The sequence below is a fragment of the Callospermophilus lateralis genome, chromosome 13 (genome assembly GCF_048772815.1).
Source record: "Callospermophilus lateralis isolate mCalLat2 chromosome 13, mCalLat2.hap1, whole genome shotgun sequence".
Lineage (NCBI taxonomy): Eukaryota > Metazoa > Chordata > Mammalia > Rodentia > Sciuridae > Callospermophilus > Callospermophilus lateralis.
Window position 1 is genome coordinate 72,860,125 of NC_135317.1, and position 24,624 is coordinate 72,884,748.

General features: G+C 38.3%; 1 protein-coding gene across 4 annotated transcripts; it reads right to left on the reverse strand.

The window, feature by feature from the left end:
* Window positions 1–24,624, reverse strand: Utp25 (UTP25 small subunit processome component). Of its 4 annotated transcripts, none has more exons than XM_076873020.1 (12): window positions 24,460–24,624; window positions 23,480–23,519; window positions 22,308–22,548; window positions 19,590–19,760; window positions 17,232–17,320; window positions 13,780–14,190; window positions 11,739–11,958; window positions 9,534–9,682; window positions 8,403–8,585; window positions 8,166–8,278; window positions 7,349–7,594; window positions 1–820 (listed from the first exon to the last, which is right to left on the reverse strand). In XM_076873020.1, the coding sequence occupies exons 1-12, from the start codon at window positions 24,564–24,566 to the stop codon at window positions 577–579; spliced, it is 2,214 nt and encodes a 737-aa protein (XP_076729135.1). In that variant the 5' UTR covers window positions 24,567–24,624; the 3' UTR covers window positions 1–576. The 4 variants fall into 4 exon arrangements, with proteins under 4 accessions (XP_076729135.1, XP_076729134.1, XP_076729136.1 ...); XM_076873019.1 differs by having other exon boundaries at window positions 9,534–9,736; XM_076873021.1 differs by lacking the exon at window positions 24,460–24,624 and adding an exon at window positions 24,411–24,426 and having other exon boundaries at window positions 9,534–9,736.

Sequence of the window (24,624 nt, forward strand, 5' to 3'; positions counted from 1 at the left end):
TGAGTTACAAAAAGATCAGTGAGTGAATGTACTTTTCTAGGTTGGATTAAAGTAGAATATTTATAACATTTTTAAAAAGTTTGGCTGGGGAAAATATGTTTTACAAAATCTGTGCCATCTAAAATTAAGATGACATGCAACAGCAAGAAGTATTCCACTTTCTCAACAAATCTTCACAAGCAATGCTTTCTTTACATGTATGCTTTCCTTTAAGAAAGTGTCAAACAGGCAAATCTGAATCTACCAAGTATAATAAATTAGAGATAAAAATCATAATAAAAGAATTTATGGCTTATAACAAAAAGATTCACAAATGAAAGTTTCAATTTGTGAATTTTTCAGTCTATCTAGATCCTTCTTGATCTCCAAAGGCTACCAAAATTTACCAAAATTCGGTTGGCATTTAGCTTTTCAGGAACACATGGCCTGAAAAGAAAGAAGTATCAGACAAGGCTGATGCTGCTTTGTGCTCCTTCCTTCTTATCAATTCCTCCCCTGCAGAAGTAATCAGAAATGGGTGCCACTGGCAAGGCATCAGTGCATCATGCCAAATACCATGCTCTGTCCAACCAATTTTCATTTTTCTCCAGTGATAAAGAGGTGAACATTCTTCTTGGATTGTAGCATCTGTGCTGCTCGCTCCACACCAACCACAGCAGCTAACCTCTGGGCATCGTATTTGGAATAGAGGACAGTACAGGTCCATGTGGCTTCTTCTCCTCTGCTGGTGGCTTTCAGCATATTACAGATTTCACTGTAGAAGTGAGGATACGTTGGCAGTTCATAGAATATCAAGTTCCTGATACCTTTTATTGTATACCTATAAGAATGGAAAAGACAGAAACTCTGTCTATGGAGAAACAATTCACAGAAAAGCTAACTCAGAGCTTTACATGGGCATAGTTCACTTTTTTTTTTTTTTTAAAAAGAGAGAGTGAGAGAGAGAATTTCAATATTTATTTATTTTTTTAGTTCTCGGCGGACATAACATCTTTGTTTGTACGTGGTGCTGAGGATTGAACCCGGGCCGCACACATGCCAGGCAAGCGCGCTACCACTTGAGCCACATCCCCAGCCCCACATAGTTCACTCTTGTTGCTTGATGTTAGAGGGGATAGACAACAGCACAAAGCAGAGCAAAGCTTATTCTATTTGGTTTAAGAGAAAGATAATAAAAGTCCTGAGAAGCCTGTGTTAGAGCCTCATCAAGAAAGTAGACCAGGATTAAAAAATCTGTCACAGAACAGCTAGGGAAGCTGAGGCAGGAGAATTACAGGCTCAAAGTCAGCCCCAGCAACTTAGTGAGGTCCTGAGTAACTCAGTGAGACCCTGTCCCAAAATAAAAAATAAAATGGGCTGGGATGTGGCTCAGTGATTAAGTGCCACTGGGTTCAATCCCTGGTACCTGCCCCACAAAAAAAAAAAAAAAAAAAAAAATCTGTCACAGAAAATTAAACATTTACAATTTAATATTACCCTTATTATAATCAGGAAAAATGTGATTTGCTTTAATGGAGATGAGGTCAGACCCAGTACATACACTGTACAAATTGTAAATGCATTCCCATTAGTCTATTTCTGTTATCCTGTAGACATGTTAGCTCCATGGCAGATGTCCCAACTTCATCCATTTACAGGATCCTGCCTGAGGACCCATTAGACATCATGAGAAAGCAATTAGTTTCAACAGCTTACACATTTCCACCTCTTTCCCTGCTGCACAGTGCTGCTCAGTGGTGGTGGGGGGTGTAGACCCTAGAGACTCACTGTATGGTTCGAGTCAAGGTCAAATGTTCCCTCTGAGACTCCATAACAAAAGAGTTTATACACTGACAGAGTTCTGATTTTTCCTGTTAAGACTGTCTCACACTTGATGATGTTATATTACCTTGAGAATTTTATTTTATTCCTAAGTTTTCCTACTCTTTTTATCTCACAGCTCATTCTAATCTCTCTGGAGCTTCTCTTCTTCCCAATTATAATTGCGATCTATTATATGGTTCACCTTTCAACATCACCTTTCCATAAAGAAGGTTTTTGTTTTTGTTTTTTTCCCAATACTGCAGAAAGTAACTAGATACTTCTTCCCACCACTTTAGAGATACAAAATAGAGTGTGGAGGTCTGGTGCACTGCCTGTGAAGTCTGGAATGAACACGACATGCTAAATCTGAGGAGAACCAGGAGAACCAGTAAACTGCTGCTTCATGCCTTGCAGGCAGTGCCAGTAGGAGCCTGGGTGAAGGGCAAGAGTGCAGAGACAGGTCTTCCTCTGGCACAGGAGTACAGGGCTTGATGACACCTGAGAGATCAAGATACTGATAGAAACCCTGCAGCACTCCACACCCCAAACTAAGCCTTTTGTCTGCTGGAGGAGTCTGAAGACAGAGGTGTACAGAAAGTCACCATGGTAACCATCAAATCCAGAGTACACTGGCAGTACACACCTACGCTAATGGCCTAGTGATGAGTACACCACACTTTTAAGTATTATTACCTCAGGCTCCATATTTAATTGAAAATTACAGAAAACATGAAAGAGCAAGAAAAAGATATTAAAACAATAAAGTTTGGGGGCTGTGGCTGTGGCTCAGTGATAGAGCACCTGCCTTGCACATGTGAGGCACTGGGTTTGATCCTCAGTACCACATTAAAAATAAATAAATAAAGATATTGTGTCCATCTACAACTAAAAAAGACTTTATTTAAAAAATGAAGTTTTACTTTGACTATAAAGCCACTGGAAATCCTATGGGATTTTACAGAAATAGGCCAATAGAATAAAATTTTTTTTGTGTGTAAATTTAGTTTTTGGTGGGGCAGAAAATATAAAGATGAGAACTTGCAAATAAATAGTAATGAACACCAAATTTTTACTTGTGTACTACCTTTGTACTAAATTTTCCTTTCAAAATCTATCCTAAGGAAACAACTAGGTAAGTATACCATCAAAATACATGCATATACATGTTCTTGGATTCTTGTATCTGAGGTATCTGGATGAGATTGGTTTTAGGACCCCCTCTCAGATACCAAAATCCACACATGCTCAAGTCTCTTATATAAAATGGCATAGTATTTGCATATAACCTATGCCTCCTGTATACTTTAAATAATCCCTAGATTACTTATAATACTTAATACAATGTAAACGCTGTGTAAGAAGCTGTTACACTCTATTGCTTAGGGAACAATGCCAAGGAAAAGTCTGTACAAGTTCAGTGCAGATGCAATTTTTTCTTGGAATATCTTCAACATGCAGTTGGAATGGCACTAACATGTGCCTCTTTATAAGTCGAGGTATGAAGTACACAATATCTCTTATGTAGAATTCTTTCCCCAAAAAAGTTTGAGCTAAAATAGCAGTCCCCAAATTGATACACACTGAAATCACTTGGCATTTTTGTCTTCAGATTTATGTTTGGCACCCATCCTCAGACACTGTGATTTAATCAGTAATGGGATGTAACCTGGGAATTGTAATATAACAAACCTTGGGAAACGCTGATCTAATACAAAAGAAACAATTAGATAAATTCAGATTATGGGATGTTCTACAGGAAACTGGGTTGGACTCTCCAAAAATTGTGTTATAAAAATAAATATAGCAAGACAATTTCTCAACTTCAACATTACTGACTTCTGAGCCACAAATTCTTTGCTGTCGGGTTGTCTTATGCACTGTAGGATGTTTAGGCAGCTTCCCTGGTCTCAGCTCAACCTCCAGTTCTAACAACTGAAAAATCTCCAGATACTGCCAAATGTTCCTGGGGACCCAGAATGCCCCTAGTTAAGACTAGGGTAGACAAAAAAACAAGTTGAATGAATATATGATTATGATATTTAACTGGATCCTGGATTGTGTGTGGCGGGGAGGATAGGGCAAAGGGGAGGGAAGAGAAAGAGGGGGGCATGGGGTAGGAAAAATGGTGGAATGAGATGGACATCATTACCCTAAGTACATGTATGAAGACACGAATTGTGTGATGCTACATTGTGTACAATCAGAGAAATGAACAATTGTGCTCTACATGTGTACTATGAATTGAAATGCATTCTGCTCTCATGTATAACAAATTAGAATTAAAAAAGGGTTGCTAAATTAGAAAAAAAATAGAGAGATTATTTTGGAGACAAGTAGGAAGATTCAAATAACAGATCATGTATTAGATGATACTGTAGTAACATTAAGTAGTGTGATAATGATATTGGAGTCAGATGAAAGAATCTTCTTATTTTAGGGGAGAAGTATCATGAAGCCTTCTGCAACATTCTTCCTCTTTTTTTTGACAGTGTCCTGCTATTTATTGCCTCAGCCTACACCCTGTACCCAGCTTACAACTTACTTTTAAATGCTTCAGAAAGAAAAAGTAAGAGATAAATAGAGAGAATATGTGAAAGTGTGATAAAATGATAACAGCCAGTGAGTTCTGAGTGAAAGGGTTTAGAGACACTTACTGTTAGTCTTACAAAATGAAATCTTTCCAAACTAAGAGTTGGGGGAAAGAAGGATATGTGATAAAATTATGTGTATTAACTTAAAAAATACATCCACATCTGCAAATATATATTCCCAAATATTAAAATATTTGAAATTTTTTAAATAACCACATAAAACACAAAATAAAGGAAATGAATCCCAATGTATACAGTGTGTCTGCAATTTTGGTACTAAAAAAATGTAAATATTTGTGTGCCCACATATTTTGTATATTAAAAATAAACAAACAAACCAAACAGGAACAATTTAACCAAAAAACAGTATGTTTACCAGGGAAGTGAGATTGTAGTTGATCACATTTTGCTTTTGTAACCTAGATTTTCCAAGTTTTTACAATTGTGCAATACCCTTGTAATTAGGAAAAAGAAAACCGCTAGGTGTTATATTAAACACACAAACACAACCAAGAAAGCAAATCCCACACATCCAAGAAAACCTCTTAGTCCCAAATTGCCCACAATAGAGAATAAATATTTCCTGGAAATAGACAATGTGACCAATGTGACGGGACCTTTTCCGAGGGGCAGTTAGTGCTGATTCTTTACTTCCTGAGTATCCCTTTTCCTGGACCCCTTCATCTACCTTTCTCCTGCCTCATAAATGCTTTGAGTCTAGAGTGACCTCTACAAATACAGCCTAACCTGTCAGGACCTAAAACCAAAGGCATTTCAGATGTCTACTTTAGCTGCCAAATGTTAATAGGCAACCACAGTTAACAAGAAAGGCTGATCCCTTTGTATGGCATAGAAAGACCAAGTCTATTACTTCTAGAACCTGGGATTCTCATATAGGGGCAGGAAGTATTCCAGTAGCCTTTCCAAACTCTGTAAATCACAACTTCAAAGTTTCCAACTTCCCTTGGTTGAGAATCTTCCCAGCTGGGGTAACCCACTGTTACAGGAAAAGACCTGTAAACCATGCTTGGCAGGGCAATCACGACCAAATGCCCATCCAATCTGGGGTTTCAGCACCTTTATAGAAAAAAAATCTTCAGGATTAAATTGAATTCTCATTTTCCTAACACTGTCAATTGTCATAGAGAATATAAAACAAATTCAGAGTTGGATAACACAGTTTACATGTACCTCAAGGGCTGGGGGGTCAGTGGTAGAGCACTTGCTAGCATTTGTGAGGGCTTGAGTTCAATCACTAGCAACACACACATGTGCGTGCACACACACACACTTTTTCTAAGGTCAAATACAAAACCAAATCACAAAGGCACTGTAGAACAAAACACCCATCATCAGTGTGGTGATCTCTCAAGCAAAAAATTCAATAGTTGAAAACCCTGAGATAATTACTTCGTTGAACTCTGAAATACCTTACCGTGTTTCATTCATCTTCAGCACAAGAAACACCCATTAAGTCAGTTCACAGCAAAATACAACTGGCACATACTGAGATTTGTCTTTATGGTGACTTTGGGGGCAACAAGGCTAGTAAATAAACTGTAAGACAAGGAACTGTCCTGTCTGCAAAGGGCTCCTCTGATTTCATTCCCTGTCCTTGAAAAGTAGCTAAGATATGTGAGATCAGTCCTTAGCCCAGCACTTGCTATAGACAATGATTCTAGGAAGATTTCCAATCCACCCACTTCATTTAAAGGGCTATCTTTCTTTTTTCAAGCAATAGAAAGCTAGGGGCTTCTAACACCTAGTGAATATATCTGGCCCCAAACACCTTCCAGCATGAATGGAAACCATAGTTTATTAGAACAAAGCAAATAATGGTACCAACAAGCAGGCATTCATCAACACTCTTTGGTCAAGCAGTCTTATCTGCCAAAATGGCAGATAAGAAATTTAGTTAATTTTCAACTCTCCACTTAGCAGACTACCTTAAGAGGTCATGTCAGGCCAGCCCTGCTGCACCCAAGCAGGTGACTGGGATTCCTCCCTCACCTTCCTGGAAAACAGAACATGGCTGGGAGCACCACTGTAACATCAGTATAAAATAAAAGTCATGCAATGCCAAAGGTGCAACATCTAATGTGATCCAAAGCCAAAGCCTAGAAGACTTCTGGCTCATCTGGGATTCTCTGAGAAAATGCATCATTCATTAGATCAGAACTTAAATTCATTGGCTGTTATTGTAAAATCGGAAAGAAACAAGTAAGACAATGCAGTTTCCATCCCTGTTAGTAGAAATTTTTAAAAAGTCTTTGCTATTGTCAGCAGAGAGATTTAGCAAAACAATATAATACCTGAGCTCTGAGGCCACAAAGAGATTGAACTATCTTCAAGAGTCCCAGAAGGCTTAACTAGCCCTCTAATTAGAATTTTAAAAATAGTAACAATGAAAAGGTCAAGCAACATTTTACCTGTCACCTGGTGGGGAATCTAAACAAATACTGAAACCCTTAAATAATTCAACTCTAAATCCTTTTCTTTTTTCCCCTCCTTCCAATATCAAGGGGCCCACCGTTCTGGAAGGTGAAGAAGTTACCAAATCCACATCTCCTCAGGATCACTACAACTTTATGAACATGAGACAGTGCTCAGCTTACATTTCTCTTGACTACAAAGCCCTCAATGCTTCTGTCTGTGCTGCAGTGACAGGTCCCTGCCCTGCCTGTATTTACCTGAGTAGTTCCTGAAGTGGGCAACCAGAGATGCATTTCAGATTTACATACAGATTACATTCTTGTCCCTATAACCTTTCCAACAATGCCCATTTTGGGGAGGAAACCAAGCAAACAACCAACCTACCAAGATGAGTCTGTCCAGCCCCCAAATCCTTTGGCTTCTCTGTAAGAATGCAAAGCCTACCATGTGCTGGGAAGCAGTCTATGATCTGCACTGCATCTCTTCTTCAGAAAGGAGGTGAAAACTGGGCACTACTTTACCTTTTGTAGAAATGGAAGCGTTCTGTGAGGAGCAGAAATTGTTTCTCTCCTTTAAGGAAGAAGTGTCTGGCTCTGGAGACACCAGATTTCTGTGTGTACTCGCAGATATGGGTGAAGTTCAGTTCCTCCTTCTTGAAATAATTTCGAAGACGCACAAAGTCAAAGTAGGACGGGACATAGATGAGTGTGTGTGACATGACTGCGTCACGGTACTGAGGCAAAATCTTGTTTACAAAAAAGTTAAACCTGATTTGGAAAGGCAAAAGGCAAAGTTAATTGTCTAGAGTTGATCCAATAGTATCCACTAACTGTGTGACTCCAGGCAAATCACAATTTCATGTTAAGAGATTAGTTCTTCAGAGGGCAATATGATTTATCTCCTCTCAGAGATTATATGAAGATATAATCATTGATATGCACATTTAAAAAAGTATTAATAGTATTTATCATAAAAAAATATGCAATGCCATTATTTTCCAGAGAATTATTCTAGGAAATATATACCATACCATAGCATTCATTCATTCATTCATTCATTAAATAATCACTGAACATCTCCCATATGCTAAGCACCATTCTGGTAATTAAATACAATGAGGAAAAAGAGGAAAATTTTACACAAAAGAAAAACAATTCTAGCTCTAAAGGTTTGACAATGAAATCGCTGACATGGGATAACTTGCAGGATTGTGTTTAATTGTCTCATTAAATTTGGTAGACAGTAATCCACAAAAGCAACACTGAATCCAATTCTAACTCTGTAAGCCAAAGTTAAGTCTATGTGGCCCCCAAGGGCCCAAAAGGAGGGATGGGTTACCTGGAATCAATCACTGAAGCTAGGTTTTCAGCTTCCATTCTCTGGAAGACATGTGGGAGCTGTACCAGCACATGGCTAATGGAGCCCGTCAGTGGAACATTCCTCACGGCCACCTGCCAGCAGTTAACAAAACCTTTAGGAGGTAAGGCATGCCCTGTTGACCAAATCATCTTCTGTTGTATGATCCAATAATAAATAGTGCTTCATGAAGATCCAGAGAAAATGGAGAGAACCTACCTGTCCTTGTAAATTGACACAGTACTTATTGAACACTGAGTTGATCTGGGCATCCTGCAGGGCTCCAAACAGCAGTGTCTGGCGATAGTACTTGGACCAATTATTAAGGCTCCACATTCGCACTCGAGAAAAGTCGACTCCATGAGAGTCCAAGGGCAGTAAGTTCATATGGTTCATCAAATGCTTTGAGCAAAAATAATGCTACCATTAATGTCTATTCAGCACTTATTTGTTGGTCAGAGCTTAGCAGTCTACAAGTATATCATCTCTCTTAATCTCATAGAGGATGTACTATTATCTTCCAAATTACAGCAAGAAAACTTTGGCATAGAGGATGAGTGACTTACCCATCATCAGCCAAATACCCCCAATATTGAAACTGGCCACCTCCTGAACTTCTAAACATAAAAGATCAAAATGGTATCTATTCCTTTAAGAATAGGAACATTCCTTAAAAGGAACTTCTGAAAATGCCACTCTGATTACTATTCTATGGGCCCCCTCACTTCTTGTGAGCTGCATGTTCTGGAGTTATAGGAAAAGTGAAGTCCCATCTGCCTTAAATAACCAAACCTACAGTTCTATGATAAGGATATCCCAAAGAACAGTTTTTCAACCCTAAAACAACAATACTGCAGAGTATGTGAAGAGGAGCAAAAAATTATAGCATAAACAGAGTAGGGGGATAAAGTCTTCCTATAAAACAAGATCCCACAATAAGAAATCTTAGGCAATGTTTTCCCATCTCCACTGAAGACCAAAGAGAATGAGCATAAACTGAATGAGGACTTATTAGGTGAGACATTACTAGTGAGGCTTCTCATCTATTTATTTATGCATGCACACATACATCCATCCATCCACTGGCAGAAAGAGACCTTTAACAGGAAGAAATCTTTTCTGTAGATTTGAAAATATTGACAAGAATATTTACCCTCCAGATAGTTTAATTGTTGAATCATCTCTGGGTAGAAGGAAGAAAAGAATTTTTCTCAAACTGGAAAATGTGGAGTATTTCCCTGTCTTCAAACAGAGTTTTGATCTGGACTTACACCTTTTAAGACTTAAGCCACCAAACTTCTTGTCTCTAAATAAGAATGTTGTCCCTCTATATGTGAATGACCACATTACCAAGACATGCTCCCAGTTCTGCATGAGGTAAATGTCAGCTTGATCAATGATGAGAAGCTCAATAGAAGACAAAAAGTCAAAATCTCTCTTCTTCTCTCCTTCTCCACCAATAATAGTCCTCAAGCCCAGAGGGGAGGCAATGAGGATGTCTGAGGAGTAAAAGGGGGCATAGAGTCGGATGCTTCTCTGAAGTATTGCCACTCCTACACAAAACCAAGTACAGATTGGCATGTTAGTCGCTTACAAGCTAGTACCTTCTGCCCTTTTAAAGCATCCTCCTCTTTTACACTTGCCACATTTCTCTGTTCCTCTTATCACATACTTGTGTTCAAAGTGCTTTTTTCTTTTGCAGTACTGGAGATTGAACTTGGGGGTGTTCTACCTCTGAGCTATGTTCCCAGACTTTTTTATTTTTCACTTTTGAAACAGGGTCTTGCTAAGTTGCCCAAGCTGGTCTGAAACTTATATTCCTCCTGCCTCAGCCTCATGATTATAGGCATGCACCACCATGAGTGATTCAAAATGCTTTAATTGTTAACAAATAAAGATGATGATAACCCCTCCGGTGTCTACAATCCTTTCAGAAAGCTCCCACTTTCATTTTCTTTCCCCCACCGTCAAACTTCTCCAGACAGTCTTCTCTTCTTTCGAGCCTCCCATTTACTTCTCAATCCACTGGCATCTGGCCTCTGATTCTCAGGACTCCACGGAAATGACTCCTGCTTAAGTCCCCAACAGTGCTCAGTTTCCAGTTCAAAGACCACTCTTTAGAGTTTCTGGTCAAGAATAATTATGTGCATACTAAACATATCCTCCCTGAAATAGTACTTTCCTTTCTAGTAGTTTTCATAACTTCAACACTTAATTCTGATTATCACTACCCTGATCCTTGTCCATTTTTCCATATCCAAATGCTTCTTCTTCCACAGACCCTTGGCTGGATTCACCTGTCAATTCTACCCACACTCTAATAAAGCTTTTGATAAATATATTCAATAACCATGATTCTAATAGTACCTTCACATAAACCACATTTCTAGCCCACATTTCCTCCTTTCAGATCAACATGCCAACTGCCTGCTAGACATCTGTACATTTCAAATGAGAGAATGACTTATCCCCTTGCACTTTACAATGCATATATACTAAAGCCTGTGTGAATCCTAGGCTGTTTCAGGCTTTGGCACCCAAATACCTCTGCACAGACAGTTTCCTATCTGAAACATTTTCCTCCATTCCAATTGCTATACCCCTCTGCTACCCCTGCAATAGGCTAAATTTCACTCAGTTTTCAACCTAACAAAAAATAGCAGCAATGCTAGGATGGCTTACATAACCACCCATCCATATCTAGGGAAAGGGTTGGCTTTAAATGGTCCCAGAATACCCACTGCATACTTCTCATCCTATATTGTTTGTTTTCCCTTTAGGCAGGACTTCCTTGGCAGAAGGAACCATAACTTTTATTTCTATATCCCCAGGTTCTTACTGGTACCTGGCATGCTATAGATACTCAGTAAATGTTTGTGAATACACGTGACTAATGCGTATTTTTACAGGAACTTTATCAAGGTACAATCAACCAAGTAAATGAAAGCTGGATGAAAAACAAGCAAAATGCTGGGTGTGTGCCTATAATCCCAGTGGCTCAGGAGACTGAGGCAGGAGGATCATAAGTTCGAGGTCAGCCTCAGCAATATAGCAAAGCTCTAAGCAGCTTCACAAGTTCCTGTCTCAAAATAAAAAAGAGCTGGGGATGTGGCTCAATGGTAAAGCGCTCTGAGGTTCAATCTCTTGTTTAAAAAAAAAAGTGAAAACCTGGGTGGGAGTTAAATTACATGAGGAGATTATTAGGGATGGGTGATATATACTGTACACAGTAGACAGGATGGAAATTCATCCTTCTGCACAGAGGCTCCCCTATCACTTTCAACTTCCCTAAGAATCCTTTGTAGCCCCTGACTATGTGCTACCAGCTACAGGTAGACTGAGTCATTTGCTATAAATGTGCACGTGGCTTCAGAGACTCCATTTACCACATTAGCCAAGGCAACACCCTGCCCTGGCAAACAAGATATTTAATGCACACTGGTTCTATTAAAAGCAGAGTCAGTAACCCATTGGGAGAGCACTAATTTCCAACTTTCTAGCCTCTAGCTATAGCTTAGGTCCCATGGTATCCTAAGCTTGACAAGGAGAAATTACCAATCCTGAAGTGGTCATCGATGTTGCCCATAAACACAGCTTCATAATCCTCAGGCCTCTTCAGGTTGGGGGGTCTCTCCTCAGGATCTGATCCATATTCTCCCTGAAACCTCTTTTTGTTGCTCACAATAATTTTCTTCTTGCTGTCACCCTCGAGGAGGCTGATGAAAAGCTGCACTACCCGCAAAGCAGCTTCCCGGAATGGCACCAGTATCAGTACCTGTGTGTGGGGAGGGCAATGACAGCAGTGGTGGGGACAAAAGAAAGGAATAATAGCTCAGGTGAACTCGCTAAGGAAGAGAAGTTCAAAAGCCTGCACACAGCAGTGGCCCCTGACTATATCTACATCACCCACTTTGCACAGGGCGTGGTTTGGTACTAGAAGCTGAACCTCTTTTGTAGCTATAGCACAGGACATTAGTCCAATGGGTTCATGGAACACATAACTCAAACAGAATTTGAGAAATACTTTTAGCATAAAAAGACAATGCCTATAATAGATGTATTCACTAGCCAAAACTCAAAAACATAAATACACAATGACTTTGAGAAGGAGTAGTGTTACACATTTTTCTTTGTCCCAGAACTTAGTATAGTATTTTTATCCAGGAGACCCATTCAATAAGTAAATGCTGAATAAATACATGTAATATGTAGAGAAGAAATAAAGAAGATAAGGAAAAGGATTAACATATTATTACTTTTCTAGTACATTCCCTAGTATATTTTTCTTGATAAAGCATTTCTGAAATAAGACTATAATTCAATGGGAAAAATAGGAGTTGGTTTCTAAACTTTTTGAAAAAAATGCTTAAAGTTACTGTTGAGAACAAAGAAGACATTTATTAAATGGTTACTTTCTAATTATCCTTTTGTAAATGATATAATAATTAATGAATGCAAACCCAGTCAAATCAGGCAATTCACCAAATTATAAATATGTTTTATGGGTAATCCATTTCTTATTCTTTTATGCAATGCTAAATTCAAACGGATAACTTTATAATCCTGAGGTTTAAGACTCTGAGGCAGCTTCCTAGAACAGCATCCAGGTAAGTCAAAAGAGTGCAGTGATTCAGTACACAAATGATGAACCAAGATTAAGAGGGCTGAGTTATCATCCAGCTGGGACACTATGGAAGTGGCTCAGATTTGGTTTCCCCAGCTAGCAAACAAGGGAGTTTGACTAAAAAATCTCTAGGAGCCACATCAGTATCAATATCCTAGAACCCAATTAAGCTCAATGCAAAATCTAAAAAGATAAGCCTTTTTCAATATGGAGAGACACAGGCTAAAGGGTTGAGGGGGACAAAGCCTTAGCTCCATAACATGAAAAGTGTAGACAGAATTAAGAAGTGCCTTTCCTATTAAAGTCTCATATCCAATGGAACTTAAGACTTACCAGCACAAATAAATGTAGTCATAACTTTAAGTAGCACTAACTTTAGAGCAGTGAAAGCGGATTTTTGTTTTCAATGATTTACATATTCATGCTGCTTAGTAAAAAGAATCCTCAATTCCAATCCCATCTCTGCTACTCTTTCTCTGGTTCTCTTTAACAAGTTCCTCTATAAATATTACATTTTCATGCTGCTTAGTGAAAAGAATCCTCAATTCCAATCCCATCTCTGCTACTCTTTCCCTGGTTCTCTTTAACAAGTTCCTCTATAAATATGGGTCTCTGACCCTAGCTATGTTATACAGGGATTGGGTAAAAGGTTCATTAAGGTTCCATCCAACTCTAAAAACCATAAGGAAGAGATTTATAATGTAGCGTTCTTTGTGTATGCTCTGGGTTTGTCTTTCAGAAGTGTATCCTGAAGTATACCCTTTTGATAGTTTTCACTGTCAGAAATAGTCCACTGTGCTGTCCATAGCACTGCTCTGATATTATCTGGCCCACTTAATATGCTCATTTTGGGGTACATTCATTATTCCAGTCAATTATTAAAACATTCAAGTACAAGCTAAATGCCAGACACCTATATGACAGTACCTTGAAGCTTCCTCTTTAAGAGCAAAATTTCCTGTTGTCACTCACCTTGGGCCTTGTTAGCCCTTGGTCCCTGAAGTCATCATCATCACCCACCCCAAGTTTCTGACTTCTGCGTCTGCTATTGTTGCCAAGCACCTGGGCATTGGCTTTAAGGACATGATTTATCACATGCAGGCAGTATACATGACGGATTTCTTCCCCATTCTTCAGGGCAGTCCTTTCTGGGTAGAATAGGTCCCGGTAGGAATTCATAATTAAGAAGAGCTCTTTCTGGAGGGGAGTGAAGGAACTATTTGATTTTGGAGGTCCAGATAAGAACTGGCTGTTGGTTTTGGTCCAAGTGGATTCCAAAGGCTTCTGGAGATGAAGTGACTTTAAGTCAATATCCTTTGGAGGCTTAAATGTTTCCAATTTCTGAAACTTGGATGAAAAGACAATCTGGCCCAGGATGGGCCACTAGGGGAAAGACAGATCAAGAGCTAAGTCAGAAATCAATAATAACACTTGGCATTTAGTAAGTACTTTATAATATACCAAGAACTTTCAGTATTTATAGATCATCTCATTCAATCCTCACACAACCCCCCCATGGAGGAGATGCAATAATACTCATATTGCAGTGTAAGAAATGTTGAGGCTCACACACAGATAGTAAAATCCATACAAAGTTTACACAACAGGGAATGAAACAGAGGGCTAGTGCTCAAGGCTTCTGACTTCAACTCTGAGCTCTTCACTCTACCAGGGTTTCCCATACTGTTCTGTGGAACACATTTGGGGAAGAGTCAAAAAAGGGGCTCTGTGGTCAAATAACTTTGGTAAATATCACAAAATCTAATTCCCTTCAAGATTCACAATGTACATTAGATCCTAAAGGTTATGGAAAGTCTTAAAACAAGAACTCTTAAGTTGTTTAAGCCAGAGTCTTCCAAATTTATTTGAAAACAAAATGATGTTTTCTTTATTTTTTTCTCCTTTTTCTTTGTCTTTTATTTGAGATATACCTGTTAGAATCCTAAGGAATATAATTTTGTGGGACATGAAGCAAACTTGGTGGTCTAAAAATAGATTACTACAGCATGATTCCATTAAACATTTTTGAAATAACAAAATTACAGAAATGGAGATCGGATTAGTGATTACCAGTGGACAGGAATCCAGAGTGCAAAGGGAGGTAGATGTGGTTATAAGAGCACAACAGGAACCCACCTACAATGCTATGAATGTTCTGCACTTTGACTGTGATAGTAGCTACAGGATCCCACAATGACAAAACTGTATAGATCTAAACGTACAGAGCTGAACAGGAGTACAACTGGAGAAATCTGAATAAGATACATAGATGGCATCAATGCCAATTTCCTTGTTGTGATACTGTAGTTCTGATAGATAACATTGGAGGAAGTTGAGTAAAGGGCACAATAGGTCTCTGCATGACTTCTTATACCTGCATGTGTAGCTTTAATTAAAACCTCAATAAAAACTTGTATTAAAAAAAGGATAAACAACTCTCATGAACAATATCAGTGGTAAAAACAAAATAAACTCTGCCCAATATGTGAACAATTTACTTGTGAACTATCCCAGATATCTCAAACAAGGGAAAAATAGGGGAATAAGATGAGCATCCCTACTCCAAAAATCTGAAATGCTACAAAATTCAAATCTTTAAAAAGTTTCAAATTTTGATCTCTCACTCTGCACAAAAATCAACTCAAAATGGATCAAAGACTTAGACCTAGAACAGAGACCCTGTGCCTAATAGAAGTAAAAGTAGGTCCAAATCTTCATCATGTTGGCCTAGGACCTGACTTCCTTAACAAGTCTCCTAAAGGGTAAGAAGTAAAATCAAAAATCAGTAAATGGGATGGATTCGAACTAAAAAGCTTCTCAGCAAAGGAAATAATCAATAATGTGATGAGAGAGCCTAGAGAATGGGAAAAAAATCCTTACCACATGCATCTCAGATACAGTACCAATTTCCAAGATATAAAGAACTCAAAAAACTTAACACCAAAAAAACAAATAACCCAATCAATAAATGGGCTAAGGAACAGAACAGATACTTCACAGAAGAAATATAATCAATCAACAAACGTGAGAAAATGTTCATCATCTCTAGCAAATTAGAGAAATGCAAATCAAAACTATTCTAAGATTTTATCTCACTCCAGTCAGAATGGCAATTATCAAGAGTACAAGGAATAAGTGTTGGCGAGAATGTGGGGGAAAAGGTACACTCATACATTGCTGGTGGGACTGCAAATTGGTGCAACCACTATAGAAAGCAGTATGGAGATACCTCAGAAAAGTTGGAATGGAACCACCATTTGACCCAGCTATTCCACTCTTTGGTTTATACCCAAAGGATTTAAAATCAGCATACTGCAGTGACACAGCAGTATGTTGTTTATACATATCAATGTTTATAGCAGCCCAATTCGCAATAGCTAAACTATGGAACCAACCTAGAGGCCCTTCAACAGATGAATGGATAAAGAAAATGTGGTACATATACACAAAGAAATATTACTCAGCCTTAAATAAGAAAGGAATTATGGCATTTTCAGGTAAATGAATGGAACTAAAGAATATCATGCTAAATGAAATAAGCCAATCCCCCCAAATCAAAAGCAGAATGTTTTCTCTGACAAGTGGATGCTGATCCATGGTTGGGGGTGGGAGGTGGGGTAGGGAAGAATAAAAGAACTTTGGTTTGTGTAGAGGGGAGTGAGGGGAGGGGTGGGGCTGTGGGGATGGGAAAGATAGCAGAATGAGACAGATATTATTACCCTATATATATGTATGAACACATTACTGGAGTGACTCTGCACCATGTACAACCAGAGGAATGACAAGTTATGCTCCATTTGTGTATAATATATCAAAATGCATTCCACTGTCATGTATAGCTAATTAGAACAATTTTTTTTAAAAGTTCAAAAAAAAAAAGTTTCAAATTTTGGAATATTTTGGACTTCAGATTTTCTCATTAGAGATATCAATTGGTAATGTCTATGCAAATATTTCCAAATCTGAAAAAGTCCAAAATTTGAAATACACCTTGTCCCAAACATTTCAGATAAGGGGCATTCAGCTTATATCTACTATTATTACTCAGTAAACGAAATTACTTTATTTTTGGGTGGCATCACTCTCTCCCTCTAACCTGAGATCAGTAAAGTGGAAAGAGGAAGATTAAGTTGTCATAGGATATGTGACAACCCTCCTTGCAGATTCTGGTCTAAATCCTGGAGCACCTGTCTCCAAGACATCTCTTTCATATCATTGTATTATTCCCACTCCCACTTCCCAGTGCTTCTTCTAGCTATAACTGTGTCCCCCTAGGCTGTTCCAGCCTTCCAATGTCCTACTTCCCTAATAAACCATGTACTATTTGGTATATACCATATATTCTAGGAACCCTCTAAATCAAAGACCTCTGTTTTATTTAGAGCTTTCTTCATTCATGACTGGGATTACCAAACAACACTTACTTTTAGCTGATGGGTAGTTTTGGGATTTGTGGCAACAACCTGAATTTCTTTTTCTTTCAGTTCTTTGTTCACATGTTGTACAAATGGATCTAATTCAGAATAAAGAATATTGATACATTTAGCAAAAATGGCAGGGGTTTTCTGGGCTTCCCTTATGAATGATATGCTGATTTTCATGATGCCCATTCATCCCTTTTTCCAGCTGCTTTCCCCATCCCCTATCCCCATCCAGATCCTAAGAGTTCCTGAGAGGTTTATCTCCTAAAGAGGTTCTTTAATCATATTATTTCCATCTCAAAAACCTTTGAAGAAACTTTCTGGCCCAAAATTTAGAGCATTATAGTCTATACCTCCAACCTGCTTCTTCAGTAATTTCTATTTGGCCCTAAAATTCTTTTGTCTCTGTGTTTTTCCTTTCTTTAACTAAGAATTCTAGCCTCTCCTTCATCTTATATTTTTTATATTCAAAAAGTATCAATGCCGGGCTGGGGTTGTGGCTCAGTGGTAGAGTGCTTGCCTAGCATGCATGAGGCACTGGGTTCAAGTCTCAGCACCATATACAAATAAATAAAATAAAGATCCATCAACAACTTAAAAAATTTTTTAAAAAGTAGCAATACAATATTACCTTGACTCAAAATAAATATTTCCCAAGGGCTCACAAAGTATTGGCTCCACTAAGTGGCTGTCCTAGGTTCACTACTGACAGTCATCCCTCTCTCCACTCAAGTCCCCTACCGTACACCTCACCTCTCCCAATACATGTTATGTGCATTTAGTAGAGAACAAGATCCCTGAAGGAAGGTTCCATGTCAGATTGATCTTATATTGAAATACAAATAAAAGCTCTACATAATTCAACTAAAATGAGCAAATGATCCAAATGATAGTACTACATTTTGAATAATCTTTAGTGCTTTGAAGTGCTGACTACACAACCTTCTCTCCCAGTCTGCTCATTAAGAAATGAAACATTCAGGGCTGGGGATGTGGCTCAAGTGGTAACGTGCTCACCTGGCATGCGCGGGGCACTGGGTTCGATCCTCAGCACCACATAAAAATAAAATAAAGATGTTGTGTCCACCAAAAACTAAAAAATAAATATTAAAAAAATTCTCTCTCTCTCTCTCTTTAAAAAAAAAAAAGAAAGAAAGAAAGAAAGAAAGGAAACATTTAGCCAGGTGTAGTGGCATGTGCCTGTAATCCTGGCACCTGGGAGGCTGAAACAAGTTTGAAGCCAGCTTCAGAAACATAGTGAGGCCATGAGAAACTTAGTAAGACACTGTCTCAAAAAATAAAAAGGTCTGGGTATGTGGTTTAGTGGTTAAGCACCCCTGGGTTCAATTCCTAAACACTCCCAACCCCCCCAAAAAGGAACATTAAAAGTTAAATGACTCATTTAAGGATCCAAATGAGAAAACTTCAAAGAAAATACAACTTGTATTAAATGCCTAAGATAATAGTGAATAATACTACGTAAGAATTCTATGTGCTAATAAAAGTATCCAGAAAAACTTTAGGACAGTTAGGTTTCCTAATGTTTCCTCCCGGGTTTCTAAATTTTGTTGGTTTAGAATGTTTGGAGTTTGTGCTAAAATTCTATAAATTCTACCTGTTATTTTTCCTTCTCTTGCATAATGGCAAACACAAATAAATGAGCAAATGAGGGGTAAAATTTCAGTTAATGGTAAAGCTAGACTGAGGAAGGGCACTGGGAGTAGGAAAGGCAGTCAGAACACAGAATGACACCAACGTAACTTGGTCACCCAGGCACAGACTGAAAAAAGAACTGTTGAGAGAGACCTGCCTAAGCCTGCCACAGAACATCCTGTCCAACTGAATTTGATTGGTCACAGAAATAATTAAGAAACTGAGGAAGATGAGTGAGACAAAAAAGATTTTAAGCTTTAGAGGTCCTCCTTGGTAAAAAGGACCATCCAGATTGACCACTTCTGGGTCTCACAAATCTGAAAATTTAGTGCTACTAGGAAGAATAAGTAAGGTATAGAAATAAAAATGGGAAGTACTTTCTCATTTTATTTTTTCTTTTTTTTCCTTCTTGGGAAGAAAATCAGTAGTATTTCTCTAATTCTAAATCCAGAAATGTGAGGCCTGGGGAATTGGCCTTCCCTACTACCATTCTTAAGCTGTTCATGCTCCTAAACATCTCTATGCCCTAACACCAACTACTGAAAAACACAAAATATCCTGAGAAGTAATTTTTCCCAGCTCTAGATTTAATCACTAAATTATATGTTTTTATTATTGCTAGTTCCAGTATAAGGAGACAAAGCATGTATTAGTGTCTAACCCCACCAAGCACCTGGTGAATTCAGACAATACATGTTGCGCTCTGACCTTGTGATACTTTCGGGGAACAGTTGTCTCCACTTTCCTCTTCCAGAAAATTGGTTTCCAGGCTGAACAGTGACTCATGTTTGGCATCTGTGAACTCCTCGGGGGATTTGTCTGATGTGCCAGGTGGTTCTTCCCCATCTTGTCCCTCAGGGTCAGCAGATAAGGTTACATCTGTAATTTTGAAAAATATTTTATTATATTATTTACTCATAAATATAATAATATTTTTGTTGAAAAATACAAATTCTTTAGCTTATATCAACATTGATGTTCACTGCTATTCTGTACTTTTAGGTGGAAGACAGATTTCAAAAGTAAGGCTGATTGTTGACCTAGTATAATGTTTAATTTGGTCAACTTAGCTAGGCCTCAATGCTTAGATATCTGATTAAACATTACTTGGGATATTTCCGTAAAGGTGTTTTAGATGAAATTTACTTAAATTGGTACACTCTGGATGACCTGGCCTTATCCAAATTGTTGAAGGAAGGCCTGAATAGACCAAAAGAAAGGGTCAATATCCTATAATCAAGAGGGAAACTTTTTCCAGTAAACTGCCTTTGAATTTTAACTCCAACAAAGGCTCTTCCTGAATCTCCTGATTGCCTTTGGAGCTGAACTGCAACTCTCTCCCTCCTGAGTCTCAAGCCTGTCAGCATCCTCCATCAGATATTCTGCATTTGCCTCATGACCACATGAGCCAAACTCCTTAAAATATATCTCTTTCTATATAAACACATCTGATTAGTTCTGTTTCTCTGAGAACTCTGATTTCCAGTTCTAGGAAATTACTCTGAAATGGTACACCAAGAAGTACATGCAAGAATTTTCAAAGCAGCACTAATTATGGTTAAGAAAAAACTAGGAAAAAAATGACATGTCTATAAATGAAATGTTAAATAAATTACCACATATCACTTACAACTGAGCACGATAGTTATAAGTTAAAGTGAATCCAGTTACATTACAGACATAGGAAAAAGCCTATAGCAAATTATCAAAGAAAAAAATAAGTTATAAATATGTATGAGACCACTGTACATATACATACAGATATAAGTACATACTTGAACTCGTACACATATCAATAAAAACACTGTCTTGCCGGGCGTGGTGGCACATGCCTGTAATCCCAGCAGCTCAGGAGGCTGAGACAGGAGGATTGCGAGTTCAAAGCCAGCCTCAGCAATGGTGAGACCCTGTCTCTAAAAAAAAAAAAAAAAAAAAATACAAAATAGGGCTGGGGATATGGCTCAGTGGTTGAGTGCCCCTGAGTTCAATCCCCAATACCAAAAAAGCCCAAACAAACAACAAAAAACATGGTCTGAAAAGTTCTAGATACAATATTAAAGGTGCTTATTTCTGGGTGGTAAAGATAGACGGTAGCCATAATCTACCCTCTTAAAATTTCACAGTAGATATGTTTTATGTTTCATTAAAAAGAAAAAAAAAATTCATAAAAACTAACAAACAAAAAATCCAAACTAAAACTCCATAAACTCTAAATCTCAGGTAATAAATTTTTATCCCAGTAAAGTTGATTAGTTAAAATATTAACAATGATATGTGACACCTTAAAGTACAGGAAAAAGTCGGCATTAAGATAGTAAGATGTGAAGTCATCTGGATATATTCAAGAATGAAATACTGCTCCAGCACCAAAAAGGAATGAACAAGTAAGATGTGAACATGAATGCATCACAGTAACGTGAGCAGCAAAAGACGGACAGGAAAGGGTTCAGAGTGCGAGATCCAATTTATACAAATTTCTAAAACAGATAAAAATAATCTATAGTGACAGAAATCGGGCCATTGGCTGCCTGATGTCAAAGGTGGGAAACTGATGACAAAAAGACAAAATGGAACTTTTTGGAGGTAATGGAAATATTCCATATCTTGATTTGTGGTGGCGATATTTATTCACTCATCAAAACTCATTTAAATTGGGCACATTTTTCTGTATGTAAAACACACCCCTAATGAAATTGATTTTAAAGAAAAAACTCACTGAGAAGTGTGAGTGATGTCGGGCAGTGGTACACACTTACAATCCCAGAAACAGAGGAGGTTGAGGCAGGAGGATGGCAAATTTGAGGCTAGCCTGGACAACTTGGTGAAATCCTGTCTCAAAAAAAAAAAAAAAAAAAAAAAAGAAAAAAAAGAAAGAAAGAAAGAAAAAGAAAAAAAAAAGACTGTGGATGTAGCTCAGTGGTAAAGTATCCTTGGGTTCAACTCCCAGAATTAAAAAAAAAAAAAGCCTGAGTGAGATGAAGTCCCTTTGGGATTTCAATTCCAGTTCTTCCCTTAAGTCTTCCCTAATTTATCCTGTCAGTATACAACGGTACAACCACTCTGTACCTCTTCAACATCTTATGCTTGAAAAATTTTGTGCATTTTTGTCTATCTTTCATCAAATTTGACCTCCCTAAGGAAGGAACAGTAATCTCTTCAAAAAACTGAGAGGTCATAATAAAAAAATTATGCTCTTCCTTGGTGTCAGGGAATTCAATTGCATGACAAAGTCCCTGAAATAGTAGCAAAATGATATTTCTGCATTTTTCTGGCAAGGGAGCCCTGGGTTTCCATCAGATTCTCAATATATAGTCAAACCCCACAAGATCAAATCTCTGCTCATGCCCAACTTACTCCATACAGGAGGGAACTGTGCCCAATCTGCACCATCTGGCAAAGATAACGAGTCAACACCAAAACACTTACTCTCCTGCATCTTAGATGCTGTTGCAGTTTCTTCTTCCACACTGACATCATCATCAGCACTTTCACTGTTCATTTCTGCATCATCTACCACACTGTCTTCCTCCTCTTCTTCCTCCTCTTCTTCTTCCTCTTCTTCCTCAGAAACATTCTTTAATGAAGCGAGTAGTTTGTGGTACCCAGAAACTTGTTCTGGTTCACTTTCTGACTCACTTTCTGAATTTGAACCATCTGAACTCTCTGACTAAAAGGAAAATGGGAACTTTAAGAACAAAAATTGTATTTTTCTCATGGTCACCCTAAGACTATTATCAAGCCAACAGGTTCAGACTTCCTTAAATGAAAACAAACTTTGCTACATCTATGCAATTTCACCTATTCAACCAAGCTCAGTGCCAAATTTACTTAAGACAGGAAAACTAACTTGGAGTTTATAAGCTCCTCTATTCTCTGAACACTAATGCTCCACATGGTTAGAAAACTGACTTTTAAAAAACAGAACTTAGGCATGGTGGCAGACACCTTTAATCTCAGTTCCTCAGGAGACTGAGGCAGGAGATCATACATTTGAAGACAGCTTGGGCTCCCCAGCTTGGGCTGGGGAGACTCTATGTCAAATATAAAATTAAAAGGGCCAGGGATGCAGTCAGTGATAGAGAGCTTGCCTAGCATGAATAGGACCCTGGGTTCAATCCCCAGTAAGACAATAAGCAAACAAACAACCCCCACAGAACTACAGTTTATAATGAGACTGAATTTATGTCCCAGACATTAGTCTACATGTTAAAAGGACCAACAGGAAAATTACAAAACAACAAAGAATGTAGTATCTTTGAGTTTGTTGCAATAAAGGAACATTGTTCATTTGCACTCTATTTGTAACTTCTTTTATGCTAAGCAAAAAAGGATGCATTAAAACACCCTCTGATACACTTCTTTACCAGGGTCTAATAGGCTATGATCAAGGGACAGTCTCAAATTCGGGCTTCTGTACAAATTATCACAATAGAATTTTTACGATCATTTACATTAAAAAAACTAAGCAATATTACTAAAATAGTAGCTTACATCTTAACTGAAGAGAACAGAAATGTAATAAACCCTTATTTATATATATATATATATATATACAATCTTAAAGAACTAACTATTATAAAGAAGGTATAAAGCATTACCAGTTGACAAATCTGTGGTTTGGCTTCCTTTCCAGAAACCCTGAGAAGAAACAGGGAATGTTAAACTCTACTAGTTTGTAATAATTACAAAAATGTCTTATAATTTTAAATGAAAAGGACAGAATACCATCAAAAGTACATTATAACCCAATGTGGTAGCTCATGCTTGTAATCCAGCCACTCAGGAGGCTTATACAGGAGGATCATAAGTTCAAGGTCTGCCTCAGCAATTTAGTGAGGCCTTGAGCAACTTTGCAAAACTCCTTCTCAAAAAATTTAAAAGGGCCTGGGGATGCAGCTCAGTGGAAAAAGTGCCCGTGGTAAAAATATCCCTGGATTCAATTTGCACTTAAAAAAAAATTGTAAAAACTGCATACTCATTTGGACAAAAATTACAAAACTATGACAAACCTGTAACTGGCAAATGAGAAGTTTAATGACATGACATGTCAAAAACGAGTCACATAGTAACTGGCTCTCACCAAAAAGATACAACTTAGCAGAAAAAAGCCTCGAGGTTCACCTTTTCCAAGCAAGTTTCTTAATTAGAATGTACTTCTAACTACAGATAAAGCAGCCCAACGTGGTCGATAAGCCCTAAGACAACCTATCCGGGCATTTCCAGAGGACCCACAATCACCGATACAGCTGCTCTCTTACGGTAATTGGATATGTAAGTACTGTCAAAGGCCCCAACCAATTATTTAAACATACACCTTAGAAGAGCTCTGCCCACACAGAATGAGTGTGTCGTTCAGTCTAGTTTCGGACTCAACAAAAACTAGAAGACGCGTGAAGACCCCTGTCTTCCAGAGTGATGCCTCCAGAATCCTTCCCAGCCGAGCACTGGGGGAGCAGGGGGAAGTGTGGGAAAAGGACCGAACAGCTAATCCTGGGACCTGCGGACCCAATCTGGAAAATGCCGGCTCACACCGGGAACAGACGACAGCAGAGCTGGCCCCAAGCAAGCTCCTCCGGACCTGTCATAGAAGGGATGCTCCTCGCCGAAATCTCTCAGGTGCTTCTTCTGTTTTTTCGTCAGGTTACTGAGTAGCTGGCTCTGGCTCCTGCTCCCGCGTTTGCCCATTTCGCCCGCCTCAGTCAAGTTTTCACCAGGAAATTGTCACATCAACACAAGCACGTGG